Source organism: Dasypus novemcinctus, chromosome 14 (genome assembly GCF_030445035.2).
Source record: "Dasypus novemcinctus isolate mDasNov1 chromosome 14, mDasNov1.1.hap2, whole genome shotgun sequence".
NCBI lineage: Eukaryota > Metazoa > Chordata > Mammalia > Cingulata > Dasypodidae > Dasypus > Dasypus novemcinctus.
Window position 1 is genome coordinate 9,848,281 of NC_080686.1, and position 20,283 is coordinate 9,868,563.

Below are 20,283 nucleotides of genomic sequence, written 5' to 3' on the forward strand. Positions count from 1 at the left end.
AAGATCTCCACAGTGAAAAAAAAAACATTGTTGAGAAAAATTAAAGAGGACCTAAATAAATGGAGAGTAATACTACAGTCATGAATTGGATAACTCCATATTAATATGGGAATTCTCCTCTAACTGATCTGCATAGTCAATGCAATCTCAATCAGAATCTCAATAGGTTTTATTTTTTGTAGAACTTGACAAAGTAATGCTAAATGCGGACAACCTAAAATAAAAATAAATTTTCAAAAAGAAGAAAGTTAGAGAATGCATACTATCTGATTTTAAAACTTACTATAAAGCTACACTAATCAAGACAGTTTGATATTGTGAAAAGATAGACATGTTATCAGGGAACAGAACAGAGACTATAAAAACAGACTCACACATAGATGGTCAAATGATTTTCAGATAAGGTACACCAAGGCAATTCAACTGTGAAAAGGCTTTTCAATAAACAGCCAGAACGACTAGATACCCACATTGAAAAAATTGAACACCTGCTCTTACCTCACACCATCTACAAAAATTATCTTGCAATGGATCATAGACCTAAATGTAAGAACTAAAGCTATAAAATTTCTAGAAGAAAACATAGGAGAATAACATTGAAAGATGAGCATGGAGCATCTTATTGTGAAACAAAGTAAGGGAGTGCTCAAAAATTATGAAGGAAGCATGTCAAAAGGACTCAGAAGACAACTTGAGCAGCACCTGTTGGCCAAATTTGAGGCAATATGAAGATGAAATAAATAACAGTAACAGATTACATCCCATTAAATAAAATTGGAACCATGAGTCCATATTGATAATTAAAAAATAAACGAGTAAAAAAATAGACGGGGAGAAGGGAGGACTCTTCCTTATAATAAAATGCTGGCTGATGAACATGGATGAAGTGGATGGAAGATCTTTATTTTGCAACCATCATAGTCAAGATCAGTTCAGGTCAAGGGACATTTAGGGATGCTAAATCTAGAGAGGGAAGTCTTATGAGATGCAGGATATTTGCTTGTCTCAAAGCATCTCCTATTAAAACATTGCTTATGAGCTGCAAAGGGGAAAAAAAAGGGTCTTTACATAGCATAGGGACCTAACAACATAGTGACCAAGTGCTCAAAACTACTGTTACTAATAACAGGCAGATGAATACTGTTTGCCTCCAGATGTAATACTTTGAGTAGTACACAACTTCACTGAAGTAGTATTCTGGCTAGGGAGTTATAACTTGAATTTCATGATAAGAAATATAAGACAAATCCAAACTGAGGAAATGGCAATGTTAAAAATGACAAAGAAAGGCTGAGAAACTGCTCCAGATTAAAGGAGACCAAGAAGACATAACTAAATGTAGTATGTGATCTTGGACTGGATCCTTTCCTACAGGTGGAGAAAATGGTACAAAGGACATTACTGAGATAGTCGACAAAATGAAATTGGGGCTGTAGGTTAAGTGAAAGCACTGAGGTTGGTTACTGCTCTGTGCTTATATAAGAGAACACTCTTTTTTCTGAGGAAATGTACACTGAAATATGAAGCAATAATGATACATGATATACATAAATTACCCTCAAATGGTTCAGAAAGTAAGTGATATGTGTGTGTGTGGAGAGTAAGAGAACAAAAAAGCAATGCAGCAAAATGTTAAATAGTGGTGAATCCCTTAGGCCCAAAGACATAAACAGATTGAAAGTGAAAGGATAGAAAAAGATATTCCATGCAAATAGTAACAAAAAAAAAAAGAGCAGAGGTAGCTAATATTAGACAAAAGAGACTTTAAGTCAAAAGCTGTTACAAGAGACAATGAAGGATATTAATAAAAGAAGAAACATCAATTATAAATAATTATGCACCTAACCATAGTGCCCCAAAATGCATGAGGCAAGCACTGGCCAAACTAGAGGGAGAAATAGACACTTTTGCAAAAAATAGTTGGAGAATTCAAAATACTACTCTCATCAATAGATAGAACACCTAGATAGAAGATCAATAAGGAAACAGAGAACTTGAATAATAAGATAAAGGAGCTAGACCTAACAGACATAAACAGAACACTGCCCACCAAAACAGCAGGATATATCTTCTTTTCAAGTACACATAGATCATTCTCCTGGATAGACCACATATTGGGTCACAAAAAAGTCTTAATAAATTTTAAAAGATTGAAATCATACAAACAATCTTCTCTGAGCTTAATGGAATAAAGCTGGAAATCAATTATAGGCAAAGAACTGGAAAATCCACAAATACATGAAAGTTAAATAACATTCTCTTAAACAACCAGTGGGTTGAGATGGATACAAATGAGAACACAACACATCAAAACTTATGGTACGTGGCAAAGGCAGTGCTGACAAGGGAAATTTTAGCTATTAGGGAAATGCAAATCAAAACTACAATGAGATACCATTTCATACCCATTAGAATGGCTACGATTAAAAATAGAAAATTAAAAGTGTTGGAGAGGATGTGAAGAAGTAGGAACACTCATTCATTGCTGGTGGGAGTGTATAATAAAATGTTGCAGCCACTGTGGAAGACACTTTGGCAGTTCCTCAGGAAGCTAAATATAGAATGACCAGGGAAGTGGTTGTCGCTCAACTGATAAGAGCACCAGCCTACCACACAGACGGTCGAGAGATCGATACCCAGGGCCTCCTGACCTGTGTGGTGAGCTGGCCCACGGGCAGTGCTGCCTGTGCGCAGAAGTGCTGTGTCACGCAGGGGTGTTCCCCACGTAGGGGAGCCCCATGCGCAAGGAGCAAGCCCCTCAAAGAGAGCCATGCCGCGCGAAAAAAGCACAGCCCACCCAGGAGTGACACCACACACATGGAGAGCTGACGTAGCAAGATTATACACACACAAAAAGTGACACAGTTTTCCAGTGCTGCATGACAAGGATGCAAGAGGACACAGAGAGCAGACAACAGGGGGGAAGGGGAAATAAATAAAATAAATCTTAAAAAGTGATAATCAGGGAAACGGACTTTGGCCCAGTGGTTAGGGCGTCCGTCTACCACATGGGAGGTCCGCGGTTCAAGCCCCGGGCCTCCTTGACCCATGTGGAGCTGGCCCATGCGCAGTGCTGATGCACGCAAGGAGTGCCGTGCTACACAGGGGCGTCCCCCGCGTAGGGGAGCCCCACGCGCAAGGAGTGCACCCATAAGGAGAGCCGCCCAGAGCGAAGGAGGGAGCAGCCTGCCGAGGAATGGCGCCGCACACACTTCCCGTGCCGCTGACGACAACAGAAGCGGACAAAGAAACAAGACGCAGCAAAAAGACACAGAAAACAGACAACCGGGGGAGGGGAGGGGAATTAAATAAATAAAAATAAATCTTAAAAAAAAAAAAAGTGATAATCAAACTTGAAAGGCTAGAATGGACTGTATATGTTGCCAAATGTATATGATCAGTTCCATATTCTAAACTCCAGACTCATATCTAAATTTCTTCTGGAAAGCTTCACATGATGACATGAAGGAAACTCAAATGAAACATGTTGAAAATCAAATGTCATATGACCTGGCAATCTCTCTAAGTATATACCCAAAAGAATCAAAAGCAAGAACTTGAACAGATATTTGCACATCACTGTTCACAGGTGGATTATTCACAATTGTTAAAAGATGGAAGAAACCGAAGTGTCCATTAACTGATGAATGTATAAACAAAATGTGGTATATAAATTCAATGGAATATTATTCAGCATTAAAAAGGAATGAAGTCCTGGGAAATGGACTTGGCCTACCACATGGGAGGTCTGTGGTTCAAACCCCGGGTCTCCCTGCCCCGTGTGGAGCTGGGCCATGTGCAGTGCTGATGCGCGCAAGGAGTGCCGTGCCACGCAGGAGTGTCCCCCGTGTAGGGGAGCCCCATGTGCAAGGAGTGCACCCCATAAGGAGAGCCACCCAGCGCAAAAGAAAGTGCAGCCTGCCCAGGAGTGGCACCGCACACACGGAGAGCTGGCGCAGCAAGATGACGCAACAAAAAGAGACACAGATTCCTGTGCCGCTGACAACAACAGAAGCACACAAAGAAGATGCAGCAAATAGACACAGAGAACAGACAACCAGGGGTGGGGGGGAAGGGGAGAGAAATAAATAAATAAAACTTATAAAAAAAATAAATAAAGCTACTTTAAAAAAATAAAATAAAATACATGGTTAATATCTGTCCTACTGATTGGAAAAGGGTTGTTATGAGGTGAGGATAGATTAGAGTATGTAAATGATCTCATACCTGGTAAAGTGATAGCATTATATAATGGATTTGGGAGGCAGAAGTATCAAAAATTCAAGTTATAGTAATAGAATAACAAAAAAAAATCATTAAGTTGTCCTATCACTCCCTTGAGAAGCAGATGTGCTGCTGCCCTTGCTGCCCCCTGGCCCTCTCACTGCCAGAAGCATCTTCATGATCAATCACCTAGCACAAAGATGAACACAAAAGTGTATGAACAGCAATTCCTCCCCAAGGGGACCACAGGAAGCCAAAAAGTACAGACTACTGACATGGGCAATTTTGTTAGAATAATAAAATGTTAAATTGGCAAGATGAGAGATGTCTACACTAGACTCAACTCCCAGTTTTCTAAACCACGATGTAGGGGCAATATCTCTTAGGCAATTTTAGAAAGAAATCCCCATTCAACTCAAAAGGACTGCATCTTACCGATTTGTGATGATGTCATCCCAGATGTTCATTGGGTCCATTTTAGCATCTGGATATCTGTTTGTCCAGGATTTTAGAAGTCTCTTAAGGGGAACCTTAGATGATAAATTACCTACAAATAATTATTAGAGGATGACTATATCTATAGCTCATTGACAAGAGCAACAAAGTAAGATCATCGTAGTAAGAAGAAATTTATTTCAAATTTCTCATTCAGATGGAAAAAAAACTCTTGCATTTTTCTTCCACAAAAGGAACACAAAGTTACTATATAAATCTAATATATTCTGACACTTAGAGGTCAATTGCTTAACGTTATACAGTAAAAAAATGGGGGAATAAATAATATGTAATTCTTTTTACATTTACTACATTTATGAGCTTAGAATCCGACAAACCTGAGTTCAAAATTTGGATTGTTCACTTATTAAGTTGGGAAAGTCTTTTAATCTCTCTAACCCTCTATAAAATATTAAAAAATTATCTCATAAAAACTAGGTAATTTAAAGAGATTAACATAGGTCCTGGAAAATAGAAGGTAATTAATGAATGACATGTCATTAATAATATGGACTTAAAAAAGAATTCTGTAGGTTTAAAGCAGGGAACAGGGAAGCACATTTGGCTCAACTGATAAGAGTATCTGCCTACCATTTGGGAGGTCCAGGGTTCAAAACCAGGGCCTCCTGACCCATGTGGTGAGCTGGCCCACTTGTCCAGCTGATGCATGCAGGGAGTGCTATGCCACGCAGGGGTGTCCCCTGTGTAGAGGAGCCCCATGCGCAAGGAGTGTGCCGGCGTGAAAAAAAGCGCAGCCTGCCCAGGAGTGGCGCTGCACACATGGAGAGCTGATGCAGCAAGATGACGCAACAAAAAGAGACACAGACTCCTGGTGCTGCTAACAAGGATAAGATAGCCATACCCTTGATAGCCATAAATTTGCTTAAAAATACACATTAAACACGTTTGACACTCTAAACTTTCAATAATCTCATTATCGCAAAATACATATTATACAGATGTGGAAAAATCTAGTTAGTATATAATACTATGCTTACCATTAACAGCTTTATCATGTAAAATGCACATACTGACTTAGAAATCCTAGCTTTTGAGCCCCAAAGTATCTCTGACATTTTAATGTACTGCAGCAAATAAAAATCACAGTATATAACTGAAATTTTGGTTGAAAATGTCAGATGTCTAAGTATTTTGGAAAAAAGAAAAATAAAACAAAAATTTAGGTCATGTACAAAATAAATGCATCCCATCCGTCACTAACAGTACCTTTCTGTAGAGTCAACAAGGCTTTTAATTTAACAGTGGCATTACCTCCCCTTCAAAACCTGTTCCAAATATCAAACCATTATTCACCAAATAATTTTAATTTCAAATAAAAGAACTTTCAATAAATATATAAAAATTTCTTGAAAATGGAGGCTAGACAGACATTTTCATAACTTTGCTTACCAACTCCATATCTGGTCCTCAAAGTTGGGTGCCTTTTCAGGCACTGCCACCAACTGAGCCAGCTGTTGGTGAGCCTCTCCTCCCGCCCACCCCCAAGCCCCTGTATGGATGAATGCTCATGCCACTGATTGGCTAGGTGTGTACATGAAGTTGTAAGATGGGGACATTTCTTGAACAGCAACAACAAAATCAACAGTAAGGATAACCATGGCATTGGATTTGAAAGGCAGCATTTCCAAATAGACATATTTTAGAGAAGATGGCAGGTAAAAAATTCTGATGTTTAAAAGCTGAGAAGAAACCCCACGTGGAAGTAGTAACAAGTCAAAACTGAACATTGCTAAAATTTCTGGGTGGGAGCTCCCCTTGCCTATTTCGAGGGCTTTGCTGTTTGTTTCTTTTTAAGAGTATCAATTTATGCTTAGCTGAGCAATGGTGACAAGGAGAGGTCAATGGTGATACTCTGAAAGATCAACTTCATTACATGATGAGCACTCAGGCTGTGATTTTAAGATGCTTAAAAGATCTGTATGACCTGGTTTAGCCCTAACCCTAATTTCTTGAGATTCTATGACTAAAGTCCATGAAAAAGAAGAGATTTAGATTTTTTTCCCACTTGCTTCCCTGGAAAAAGCAAGTTCAATGAACTATGGGATTCATTTGAATAGGAGCATGGTAGACCAGCATCCACTTTACCAACTATCAACAGCTTATTTCCTATTGCTGCTAGCTTGGCTCCAGTGTAGAGGGAAGTCTGACCTCAATTTCTCCATTAGTGAACATATGAAACATGGCAAATTTGGCCTTTTATCAGTACATAATCCAAGTCATTCAAAAGTTAGTTAAGCGATATCTTCTATTTTACTAAATAGCAACCTTAGATGTGTAATATTATTTATTATTGGAAAAAAATCTGCCTTTCCAACACATTACTACATGAAGTTGAAATGTGTGTTCTACATTAGGAATTTGAGTTATAGAAGTCTAGAGAAATTGAAATGCTCTGTTCCCCAAGTTACTTAGGTCTTTTTTAAAACATCATCACAATCTGCCTAAATTAGTCAGTCATCCCCAGTAGATGCTCTTGTACCCCTGAACATTAATATTCAAGATAGCAACAGAAAGTATCTTAGATCAATTTAATAAATGATATGGAAATAAACAGTTGCACTAAGAACTAAACACATGCTTCTGACAAACCATTTTCATGTTTCTATCCATTCATCCACATACACTTATAAAGTGTGTATGTGCACCTAATTTTAAAATCCAATGTTGCATACCCTCACACCTAGAAGTGTACACAGAATACCCTCATCTACACAGTTAGGCATCACTGATTGGAGTGACCACTTAGCTGCTCTGCACCTCCACAGAATCCTGGCCACTGAAGCCAGACGTTTCCTTTATAACATGTGCTTTTCTAAGCTCTTGCTTCACAATGCAAGCTTTTTCATTTAAAGTTAATTTCCCAAAGCTTCTGTCTTTAAATACAAAACAACTGTTTGATCCAGCCTGATTAAACCATTCTTTTATGAAAAGATATGAAAAACAATTAAAAAGAACAACAGTGAATTTAATAATACCACAAGTGTGTCATTCAAAGTGCAGTCTAGATGCCTATGGATCCCAAAAGGCAAAGACGTACACATTACTCTAGAATGCTTTTGCTTTTACATTGGAGAATTAAATCAGTGTTTGTCAATCTTCTCCATTCTTTAGAAGCTTTAGTTGTAAATATATCCAAACATGTCGGTATTCAGTGCTTATAAAGTCACTTTTTGGCTACTTGCCCAGAAAAAGGTAACAATGAGGCAAGAACTGGGCCAGAGCCAGGGCTGGGCTGGGCTGTGGAAGCTGGAACCACTTGGAGGGGAGGGCTCCCCACAGCCCAGACCCAGGCAGGGCAAGACATTCTGTGTCAACGTTATCCACCACAATTTGTGCTGGTAGACTATGAAGAGTCTGATGTTGTAGGCTGCTGCCTCCTGGCTGAATACCAATTTTTTATTAGTATTCTGAAAAGTATTTTTCATAATTTTTAAAGACTATTTAGGAGAAAACTTGAAATTCTGATTTAAAAAACAACTAGGAGATTTTACCTTTGCAAAGACTTTCTCTTTCCCTTAGATTCTTGGATGGCTTCCCATAGGCACAAGGATAAAAATCAAAGACCTTCAAGTCTGGGCACTGGTGCCCTGCAGCCTTGGGTCACCTCAGGCCTGAGCAGCTGGCACCCAGTTCTAGAACTACTGGCGTCTCTAGAAACTGTGAGCTTTCTGTTGGGTGGGTGTTCTGCAGGCCCTGCCGCTGACCCACACTCAACTCACAGGACCTTCTCCTGGAGGCCATGCTGCGCCCACCTTGGTCCAGGTCAGGATCATGACCCATGCCGCACATCCATCTCATCATCACACTATGACGGAATCACGTTGGCTTATCAGTTCGCCCCACTATTTTGAAGCTTCTTAAACTAGCCAATGTGTCTTATTTGGCTTTGAAACCTCAATGTCTAAAACAGAGCCTGACCATTCTAAACACTGATTTCAATGACTTCAATAAACTCAAGACAAGTTTCTCACCCATATGTTAAGAGATATGCACTACCACTAAGCAAAAATACCAAATGTCTTAACTCTTTCAGGGTTATAAGAGAAAATAATGATAGGGTGAAAAAAAATTACCTTGTTTGCTGATAAAATCGATAAACTCCTGAACTTCTGTTAAAACTTGAACAGACTGCAATTTGGTGAGTCTACTTCTGTGTAAGAGGACATCAATACTAGAATAATTCTAGGGAAAAAAACGTACATTTACCATGTTCATAAATCAATTTGCTACTTTAACTTTTTAATATAGTTCTCTAAAACAAGTATATTAATTATCTTATATATACAAATAGCTGCCCGATGTGTCTCATAGCAGTTAATAATTAAGTTGTAGAAGTAATTAACATATAGTCAAAATTTTTTTATAATAATCTAGGTTTCTAATCACATTTTTGGTTTAGTGACATCAATAAAATTGATACAATCAGTCTATCGCTGCCTCTATCTACCATCGATTTTTTAAAAAAACACAACACCCTGTAGTGTAAAATGCTCAACTACAGAAGCCAATTCTTTTTTCTTTGATAAACTTCCTCTTGAGTGTACTAACCAACCATCAAAAAACAAATGAAAACAATGAATGAGTATGCCTGTATAATAACAGATGCCAACGGCAGGTGTTGTTCATGGACTTTATGAAAGATACTGACTTAACAAACAACTGTTAGGAGAAGAGTCTCAGAAAAGCAAAAGTAGACACATTGGCAGAAAATGGACAGGGCTGCTCAATTCATGTTCTTCTCCACAAAGCAACCAAACTTCTGTACAGCTGCTTTCACTGTAAAAGTCTAATACACATACTACATATATGGTTATACATATGTATATGAGAACACGCCCAAGTATTCTTTAATTGTGTAAGAAAGAGAAGAACTATAGGAAAAACAAATGGAATCTTTTAAAACAGAAAAAGATTTTAAAAAGTAATAAAGCAAAGAAAAGAGCAAAAAGAGTATCAGAATAAAATGTAAGAAGAGAAAGAAGAGTGGTATGAATAGCAAATTAAAATTTTGTTGATTTTTTTCATGAGTTTAATGACTTTAAAAATACCATTAAATGTTGGATTTCAATATATCGGTATTACCTGCATAAAAATCTGAATGCCATTTTGAATATAATACTTTGCTCTGTCAAAGTCATCTTGTAGGATGTAAAGCAGACTCAATTCTTGACTATAATGAAGCTCTATAAGAGTCTTCTGAAGCTCCTTGTTCACAGCATCATCAATAAACGTTAGCAGTGACTGGTCATCCCCTCCTTGAAGCAGTAGCTTCAGCTTGCTGCGTATCATGTAAGGTAAATACGTCTCCTAAAGGACATAAAAATCCACTTGTAACTTCAGAAAGCCAATATGACCCCATCTAATTGCTTTGTTACCAAAATAACTTTTGGTATAATTTCATAGCTCAAGTTTTAGAGCAATACTAAATCTTTAATGTTTTAATGTTTTAAACTTAAAAACTACAAATTTTTAAACAAGTTCAATCCAAAACAGTTCATTTTTTACAAAATATGAAGGAAAATGTTTTATAGAAAATGCTAACTACTTTTAGCTTAAAGACAATCTGGATGTTATATATATACACTGATGGATTAATAAGCACAGCCAAATATCAGCAGTGGGGTGGGGTTGGGGGTAGGAATTAGCAAATATTTTATGCCAGGAATAGGGGTGACCCCTGTGTACAGCCACAGTGACCCCATACAATATTTTTATAAGAGACAAGAGAAAATTTTCTTCTATGACACCAGAGATATAATTATTTATTTTAAAACAAATTTCATTTATTTTGACAGTATTAGCTAAAAGTGACGACAGATTTAATAATACTATGGAGATTTTTGGGTGGGGAGTCAGACTATGAATATCCTAATGGTTTACAACATTGCCTTGTTTTTAAAAAGTTTTAAATAACTTTATTAATTACAAAACTTCCGACCATTTAAAATATTTATTTCAATGACCATGAAGTAATTCTAACAACCTGATAAAATGGTTCACTCCACATTTTGTTTAAATCTGGAGGACTTTCACTGTCAACATTGACTGTAGAACAGTATGCCAGAGATTTCCACTCAGTAAGGTGGTTGTAACAGTCAAGGGATGCTAGTTCCCAGAAGTCTTTTTCTGCTTCGGTAGGCTCACCATCCAACCACTCTTGCTTATTGAGAGCCTGGCAAGGAAACGTTAATAAGATTATTTTACAAAGCTGGAAAGAATACAAGTGAAAAAATGTAAAATTGAGGTAGTATAACATTCATACTAAGGACAGTGATTTTTGGATTTATGAACAAGGTAAGAGAAAAGGGAAAATATTTAGAATAAAATTAAAAGGAAGAAAGAAAAAAGGAATTTTTTGGTAACAACTCGCTATAAGAATCCTAACTAGGAGGAAACCCCTTGCTCTGAGAAATTTGAGGATGAAGTCAATAAACAAAACCAGTCTTTAAATGACCCAAAGTTTGATTTAAATTTACACTGCATGTTACTTACCAGGTAACAAGTTCTTAAAATGAAAATTAAGAGAGTAAGATATTTGCAGAAAACTGCAGAGGATTTTAAAATTTGGACTGCTTAGTCTTACAGGTCACAGACCCTGACTTTCAACTAGTTGCTAGACTCAGACAGCTACTAGTAACTCAAAACACAAAATGTCTAAAACTAAACTTACAATCATCTTCCCCAAATTTTCCTTTATAAATATTTCACTTACTAAATAAAGACAATGTACTCAAAGAGAAATTGTATAATAACAAATATAGAAACATATTTTACAGTTTGCCATACTAATAATTTATGAAATGCTTTCTCTTTCAGTCAAGTTTCTTAAAATGAGAAGGGATCAACAATAATTATTTCATATTGTTATTATGAAACCATTCTGTTATTAAAATTTGAGTAAAATCTAAGGAATCAATATAAAGTTGAAGTATTATAAAGCTCTAAATTCTAGAGCTAATAATGTTTTTATCCAGAGAACAAAAAAAATTGACATTATTTGTTAGAGATCAATTTTACCTCATTATATTGCTTAGCAGCTTCAGAATAATCACCTCTGGCTTCTGCTAATAATGCATTCTGAGTGAATTGCTTTGTTCCTATCTCACTGCTAAAAATTCCACGGAGGACATCATATTCTCCAATTGATCTGTACAGTCTATAAAACAAACAAACAAAGAAAAAATGGTCCAAATCAATGAAGGTCCCAAAATCTAGAAGTATTTATTTTAATGAAATGGTATTAAATCAAGATGTCACACATCATATTAACTAAGATAAATAAAATGTTATTTTTCTTTTGCCTAAAATATAATCTTTAAAAATTTTGACGTTATTAGATTTTACTACTTTCATCATACAGAAGGCGGAAATTATTCTAATGTGCATTTAAAGTCAAACTTGTAATACTGACGTTTACAATGTATAAATTGACTCACTAAGTAAATAAATGTAATGGAGCATGACTCCATTATAGTAACACTCCACTTCTCTCTGGGTGACCCAATTGGAATCCTGGGTCTATCTCTAAAATTTGGAACTTAGCCAAGAACCCACAAGAAATTAAAAAATAATCCTGGCCCCAGTGATGCCACATTTTAATTCAGATTTGGAGGACCACCTCAATTCTATCAGCAAGTAATTCCGTATAGCTTTAATCTTTGTTAGAACATTTGTTCACCTCTTAATCCTAACAGTTGTCTGGCTTGACCCTGTCAACCAAGCTTCCCCCTTTAAGACGTTCTCAAGTAGATGTTAAATTTGTTTGCTTCCTTCCCCCTGGAAATTTCTTTTTCACCTTTCAAGTGTCAACACAAATGCCATCTCTTTTGTAAACAAACAAACCATCCTGACCAGCCAGCCAGTGACTGCTTCTTCCTGGGCTCTCTCAGATCGCTCTCACAGAAGCTAGTGATTCCAAATTTAGTTACATGTCTAATAAATGCAGCTCAAATCCAGGGAAGAGGTGATTAGGTAGAAGGGGTAGAGGAGTAGCTCACAGCCCAAGAGTCAAGGAAGAGATGAGAGTTATAAACATTTTCTATGTACCCCAAAAATTTATCAGCCTTATGTACATGCTACAGTGGTCCTGAGATTACTGGTTTATGTACACTATAACTAATGGTCAAAATGAGACTGTGAGGTATCAAGAAAAGGCTACTTTATGTTCACAGTACTCTGCAAGGAATGTAAACATATATGGAAAAGCATGAGGAAGTATTTAATGAAGTAAGAAAAATATTTCCTGTTGGATAGTTAGTTTTGTGAGTCTGAGATGATGTCTAACTTACTTTTGTCTTACCAGAAGCTGGCATAGTGCCTTACACACTCATACAGTACAGTGAAGATAGAAAGATGGGGTGATGCACAAATGCAAAGTGTAAGCATGCCACATCCTTCTTACTCTTACTACCTGCCCTCCTAGAATCTAAGGACTTAACCGGTGCTATAAAATAGAAAGCTCAAATTAAGTTTTCAACCTTAATCAAATATCCTGCTTCAGAATTAGCTACGAGCTTTCATTTTAAAAAATTCACAGATATAGGAAGAATCAGACACAATGTTAAATGATATAACTACAAGGTGGAATTTGTTTTTCCCAAATAAACAAATAAAATTAATTGGATTAAAATGTCTCTAAAACGTTGAGTACCATTGAAAAATAATAAACAATTCTGTTCAGCTTAGCAAAATATTAATACCATAAATTATTAGGAACTCCCCCTCTTGACATAGAAGTGCAAAGGACACAACCAATCCAATGTCCACAGAGAAAATGTGGCATTGGTGTGGGAAAAGTGGCCATGGTGGCTGCTGGGTGCGGGGAATGGGAGGAAGAGATGAGATGTGGAGGCGTTTTCGGGACTTGGAGTTGTCCTGGGTGGTGCTTCATGGACAATTACGGGACATTGTAGATCCCCCCAAGGGCCCACTGGATGGAACGTGGGAGAGTATGGGCTATGATGTGGACCATTGACCATGAGGTGCAGGGATGCCCAGAGATGTACTTACCAAATGCAATGGATGTGTCATGATGATGGGAGAGAGTGTTGCTGTGGGGGGTGTGGGGGGTGGGGGTGGTGGGGTTGAATGGGACTTCATATTTTTTGAATGTAATATTTTTTAAAAAATGAATAAAAAATTTAAAAAAAAATAAATTATTAGGAACTAAAATTAAAGCCACACTTTATAGGAAATAAAGTTGGTGGATAATACTGAGTCCAAAAGATTATATACACTGAAAGAAATGAACATGTTTAATTAAGCAAGATGTTTTTGTTGTGACAACTATGCTTGATTCATGTAATAGTACTCAGTTTGAAAGATTTTTCAAGAAATTTCATAGACATATTACTATCAGCTTTATTGGTTCACTTTCTGCCAAAATGAAGCCAAGTTGTTTTTTTCTCCTTCTATTTTACTTTGGTCAAATTCATTGTTCTCCTCATAGTGCCAAGATCACAGAGCTTACTTAGCAAGCTCAATCCATCTGAGCACGTCAGGAGAGAGGCAGGACCTTCCCCGGACTCGCTTGGCTGGTGGCTCTGGAGGGGCCAGGTGGGTCAGGGCCTCTTCGAGAAGCAGGATGCCTACTGGCTGCTGCAGGCTGGCCAGGCAACCAGCACCAACAGAAGCCGGGTCAAGGCTCAGTAAGTCTGGGTGCTGGCAACTCATTTCCTGTGAAACCAAAACACATGCAGCTATTTAGCCTGTGGTACTTGGACTATAGCTTCATAAGTGAATAATTTATTTCACTAAACATAAAAGAAAGCTTTGATGTAAGTAGTAATATCACCAAGAGTTTCTCTTGCAAAATAGTAACAAATTTTCCTCAACATTTAATTTGCTCAAAGGATGACCTTTTATTTTTACACTTCGAATCAAGGGATTAATTTAAAACAAGAAAACCAAGCAGAATATGAAGATTTCTATATATCTAAACAACAACTGCAGTCCAGGAATATTTATTCAAATTAATTGATGAGAAAAGCAGTGAAACACAAGGATTTCATATCCAATTATTAAAAAGTAGGTATACTCATCTCCCTGTTATTCTATGTAACCTCTTTTTTCTCTTCAGGTGACAGAGAATATGTTACACACAAGGCACTTATTTTGGGAAGTCATGGTGGGGTAGGGACATCTCAAACAGACAGTCGGTCATACTACGTAGAATAAGAATCCTGTGAGAATGCTAATCCAAACATAGCCTGATGCCATGGAGAGAAGCAAATAGTAGTTTCAGATATGAGCCCCAAAGAGAATGCCATAATAACAAATGCTGCAATTGCAGGAATTGATATGTAGTCATGTTCTTTTTCCATGGTCACTGCCAAACAGCAAGCTCCAGGGTGAGTGGTAGAGGGTACTTAATTATTTAATGATGGTTAATGATTCTCGCAAACAACAATGGAAAAACTAGTTTTTATATAAATACAGGGAAGGGAAGTGGATTTGGTTCAACTGATAGAGCATCCGCCTACCACATGGGAGGTCCAGGGTTCAAACCCAGGGCCTCCTGACCTGTGTGGCGAGCTGGCCCATGTGCAGCGCTGATGCGTGCAATGAGTGCTGTGCCATGCAGGGGTGTCCCCCACGTAGGGGAGCCCCAAGTGCAAGGAGTGCGCCCTGTAAAGACAGCCGCCCCGCATGAAAAAAGCGCAGCCTGTCCAGGTGTGGCACCACATACTCGGAGAGTTGACGCAGCAAGATGATGCAACTAAAAGAGACACAGATTCCCAGTGCCGCTGACAAAAATGCAAGCGAACGACAGAAGAACACACAGAGAATGGACACAGACAGCAGACAACAGGGGGTGAGGAGAGAAATAAATAAAAATAAATCTTTAAAAAATAGAAAAATATAGGGGGAAAATTAGGAATTAAAATTTAAGTTACTCCAGAATACAAAGAAAAGAGAAATATTCTGAAATGTTGGATGACTCAATACTTAATTTCTGAAACCATTTTTATTTTTAGAGTGGCCACGAGAAAAACAATGAAAGAATGCTAATTAACAATTATAAACGTAAAAAACAGTTAACATATAAAGAGAAACTATATTTACAGTTTCATGCTATATCAAGATGAATGAAAGAGGAAAACTACTACTTCATCTCAGGGAATTATTATCCAATTCATTTGTAAACCAATGCAATATAAATTAGTAGATTAATAATATTAAAATACATAATTTTATAATTACTCCAGGGAGATTATTAGGTTTAAAAATACTAAAATGAATAAAAAAGATTTTCTATTAAGGAATTCGCAATGATCTGTTTATAAATGATGAAAAAAACATTTCTTACATCAAAAATCTTCCATTAAGTATTTTTAAGAAATACTTAAAAGTAGGCCTTCATTAAGTTCTTTGCTCAAAATATTATTGCCTGAGAAAGGACTTCTCCAACCACTCCATCTACGTATCTACAATGGCACACAATCCCTATTCTGATCACAACCTATCTATGAGCCTGTTTATTTCTACTCGACATTACTTCAGTACCTGTATATTGCTCAAGTACTATAATACTTACTATTACCTAATAACATGTCATATATTTTTCTGTTTATTGTCAGTCCCCCTCTCATATGTGAGTTGTACAAAGATGGGGATTTTTGTCCCTGCCACTAGATCAGAGCCAGGCATGTGTTCAATCAACAACTTTTGAAGGCAGCCAGAAGGCAGGAAAGAATTTAGTGGAATACTATACAAGGAAAAACAACTAAACAAAATGCAGAGTTTAATCAAAACACTGTAGGGTTTACCTTATTACAAAATGAAACACTTTTATACTAAATTTCACTTCTGGTTATTCTGTCCTGTGCAAGTTTGTCTTTTGTTTTTGGAAAACAGTACAAATAAATTTTATCTATCTGTTTGGGAAGAGGTAACCCAAATAAAACACATTCACTTTGTTAAACATCCTGTTATTATTAAGCATTGGAACTTGTGAAACAAAGTTATTATAACACAGTTATGTGAAGCAAAAGCAGACAAAGCATATTTTATGAAAAGTGAGTGCAGACTTTTACCTGGATACAAGAGATGAAAGGTGGAAAGAACAAGAAAGTGGTATTAAGAAAATGGTTGAAGTCCTGTAGTAACTTTTGAGTAATGCTGCTTTTTTCAGACGTGGTCTTAAATTTATCCATCTCTCTTAGAATTCCAATAAACAAGCTGCCAAAGAGCTGCTTGGCTATTATTGGGTCTCTCTGTAAAATAGTCAAAACAAAGACAAATTAGGACCTAAAGCAAGAACACAATAATTCACAAAGTCACCTTTATTTGAAAATAAAAACTGTTGCAAACATATATACTACAGGCATTGATAAGGAGGGGTATCTGGAGTTTAAGGAAACAGATCTGTTTGAGGTGTTCCTTATAAAAGGTATGGATTTTGGACCCAGAGATTTGAATTTAAAGCTGGATTAATCACCCATGGGTAAGTCCAAGCTTCAGTTTCCTCTATTTTTTTTTAAAAGATTTTATTTATTTATTTATCGCCCCCCCCCCCCCCCGCCGTTGTCTGTTCTCTGTGGCTATTTGCTGCATCTTGTTTCTTTGTCTGCTTCTGTTGTTGTCAGCAGTGCGGGAATCTGTGTAACTTTTTGTTGTGTCATCTTGTTGTGTCAGCTCTCCATGTGTGCGGCACCATTCTTAGGCAGGCTGCACTTTGTTTCGTGCTGGGCGGCTCTCCTTACGGGGCGCACTCCTTGCGCGTGGGGCTCCCCTATGTGGGAGACACCTCTGCGTGGCACGGCACTCCTTGCATGCATCAGCGCTGCGCATGGGCCAGCTCCACACGGGTCAAGGAGGCCCGTGGTTTGAACTGTGGACTTCCCATGTGGTAGACGGACGTCCTAACCACTGGGCCAAGTCCGTTTCCAATTTCCTCATTTTTAAAACACAAAAGAATGTACCTCATAGGGTGAAGATTAGCCTAGATAATGCATGTCAAATGTTTAATGCAGTACTGAGTAAGATGTCAGAGAAAAATGTTACTAGAGTTTTAGGGATATCCCCCACATCAGTTTCATGGTAAAGCTTAAAGTAACTAATTGATGGGCTGACATAAAATGCCAATTTTAACTGTCCAAGTCCCATCAGTGAAGGCGGTCACCACTGGAACTGTAAAGAACATTGGTAGCCAGTGCTGTGTCTTTCACATGGAGCAACTGGCTCAACGGCCACTGCCTCACCGACTGGCTCGTCGCCACATGTCCGGTGGCCACAGGAAAACCAGCACCAGAAACAGTTCCCTCATTTGTTAAATGAAGGCATGAGGGCATGACTAAATAAAACTTACTTTCTTCAATGAAAGCTATGTTGGAATAAAAATATCCAAATTTGATTTGTCTTTTGTTGTTCATTGTTGTTAGTAATTTATTTGTCTTATTGCAAAAAATTATAATGGTTACTATATAAAATTTTAGAAAATATGGATTAGGAAAAAAGAAAACAAATATCACCCATATTTATACTACATGGAGATAACCACAGCTAACATTTTGGTCTTTTATTAATCATATATATTATTTGGTAACCTGTTCTTTTCATTTAATATAGAGCAAACAGATTTTCATGTCTTTAACAGATTCTTGAGTATTATGTACAAATTCTTCATTTTCAAGAGTCCCATATGCTCATTTTGTTAAGACAACTATAGGAGTAAACAAGATGAAGTCTTTAAAGCAGTGGTTTACTGCTGCTGGACACAACCTATAATGGTAGCTGATATGTCACTCTTCAATTCTTTTCACATGCAAGGCCTCTTGATGCAGAATGGCAGCTCCATGAAGGCAGAGGCTTTCTTTGTTTTGTCAACTATTGCATCACAGCAAACAGAATAGTCTGGCATGTAAGACTTAATAATAAAAAAGTTTGTTGAATAAATAAAGCATTGCAATTTGAAAAATATCAGGCAACGCATTCTTCCTTACAGAAAAAAATGCATATCATGCTTTTTGTAAGCACGAATCAGATGAACTGGCTTGGGATAAGGGAATATGGGTAATTCTAATTTCTGTCTCTGTATGCTTGATAGTCTGCAATATTTTCTTTGTGGTTACTATGGGGCTTAAATTTACCATTCTGAATCTATAACATTCTCACTTGCTTTGTTACCAACTCAGTAAAATATACAAAGTTTCTATACCCCTCTATTCCCCCACCTTTATGTACTTATCACAAATTACACGTTTATACATTATGAGTTCCAGACCTCTGATTATTCATTACATTTTCTACATTTGCCTTTCAGACCTGTAGGAAGCAAAATGTAGAGTTACAAACCAAAAATACGATAGTACTGGCAATTATACTTACCTCTGTAGCTACTCTCATTGGATATCTTTATTTTTTCATTCATCTGTGATCTATAACTTCTGTCCTTTCCTTTCAACCTGCAGAACTCTCTTTAACTCTCTTGCAGGGTCAGTCTAGAGGTGAAGAACTCCCTCAGCTTTTGTTTATCCGGGAATGCCTTCATCTTTCCCTCATTCATGAAACACAGTTTTGCCAGATTTGGGGAAAATTTGGCAATTTTTTCTTTCAGTGCTTTAAAATACATCTTCCCACTGCCTCTGTGCCTCTATTAACTTCCAATGAGAAATGAGCACAATCTTATTGAGGCTCCTTTGTATGTGACACATCACTTCTCTCTTGACTTTCAGAATTCTCTCTTTATTTTGGTATTCAACAGTCTGATTATAACATGCTGCAGTGTGGGTCTATTTTGATTTATCCTGTTTGGAATTCAGTAAGCATCCTGGATGTTTCTTTCATTAAATTTCTCAAGTTTTTAGCCATTACCTCTTTGAATAGTCTCTCTCCCCCATTCTCTTTTTTTCTTCTTCTGGGACCCCCACAATGCATATATTGGTAAGCTTGATGGTGTCCCGCAGTTCTTAGGCTTTGTTCACTTTTTTCATTCTTTTTGCTCCCACAGCGAAGATTTCAATTGTCTTATCTTCACGTTCACTGATTCTTTCTTCTGCCAGTTCCAACCTGCTGTTAGGAATTTTAAATTTCTGTTACTGAGGTCCTCAGCTCTGTTTGGTTCCTTTTCATAATTCCCATCTCTCTACTGCTGAGCATTCATCTATCACTTTCCTGGTTTCCTTTAGTTTTTCTTTCTTTTTCCTTTAGCTCTTTGCACATGTTTAGGACCATTTTTTAAAAGTCTTTGTCTGGAGTCAATGTGGCTCAGTGGTTGAGTGCTGGCTTTCCAGTAGAGGTCCCAGGTTCAGTCCCTGGTTCTGGTACCAGAAGAAAAAAAAAGTCTTTGTCGGGTATATCCCAAGTCTGATCCTCCTCATGGATCATTCTAATGCTTTAATTTTCTCCTTTGCCTGTGCCATTATTTCCTATTTCTTTTTAAATTTTGTACCTTTTGTTGAAGCCTGGACATTTTAATATGTTAATGTTTTATTGCTAGAATTTAGACTCTGAGCCATTGTTGCTTAAGTTTGTATCCGGCAGTGTTATGATGGGTTTCCTTTAATGCCAGGAGCTAACTAAAAACAAAACAAGGGAAAAAAG

General features: G+C 37.3%; 1 protein-coding gene across 1 annotated transcript in view; it reads right to left on the reverse strand.

Annotated features, from left to right (window-relative positions):
- Positions 1-20,283, reverse strand: part of PRKDC (protein kinase, DNA-activated, catalytic subunit) — a 199,218-nt gene that overhangs the window by 37,432 nt on the left and 141,503 nt on the right. The window contains exons 62-68 of the mRNA XM_058275516.2: positions 16,776-16,955; positions 14,210-14,415; positions 11,758-11,896; positions 10,724-10,912; positions 9,823-10,047; positions 8,814-8,922; positions 4,660-4,771 (exon numbers count right to left, since the gene is read on the reverse strand). Of these exons, the coding sequence (XP_058131499.1) occupies positions 4,660-4,771; positions 8,814-8,922; positions 9,823-10,047; positions 10,724-10,912; positions 11,758-11,896; positions 14,210-14,415; positions 16,776-16,955 (1,160 nt within the window). The remainder of the gene's footprint in view (positions 1-4,659; positions 4,772-8,813; positions 8,923-9,822; positions 10,048-10,723; positions 10,913-11,757; positions 11,897-14,209; positions 14,416-16,775; positions 16,956-20,283) is intronic.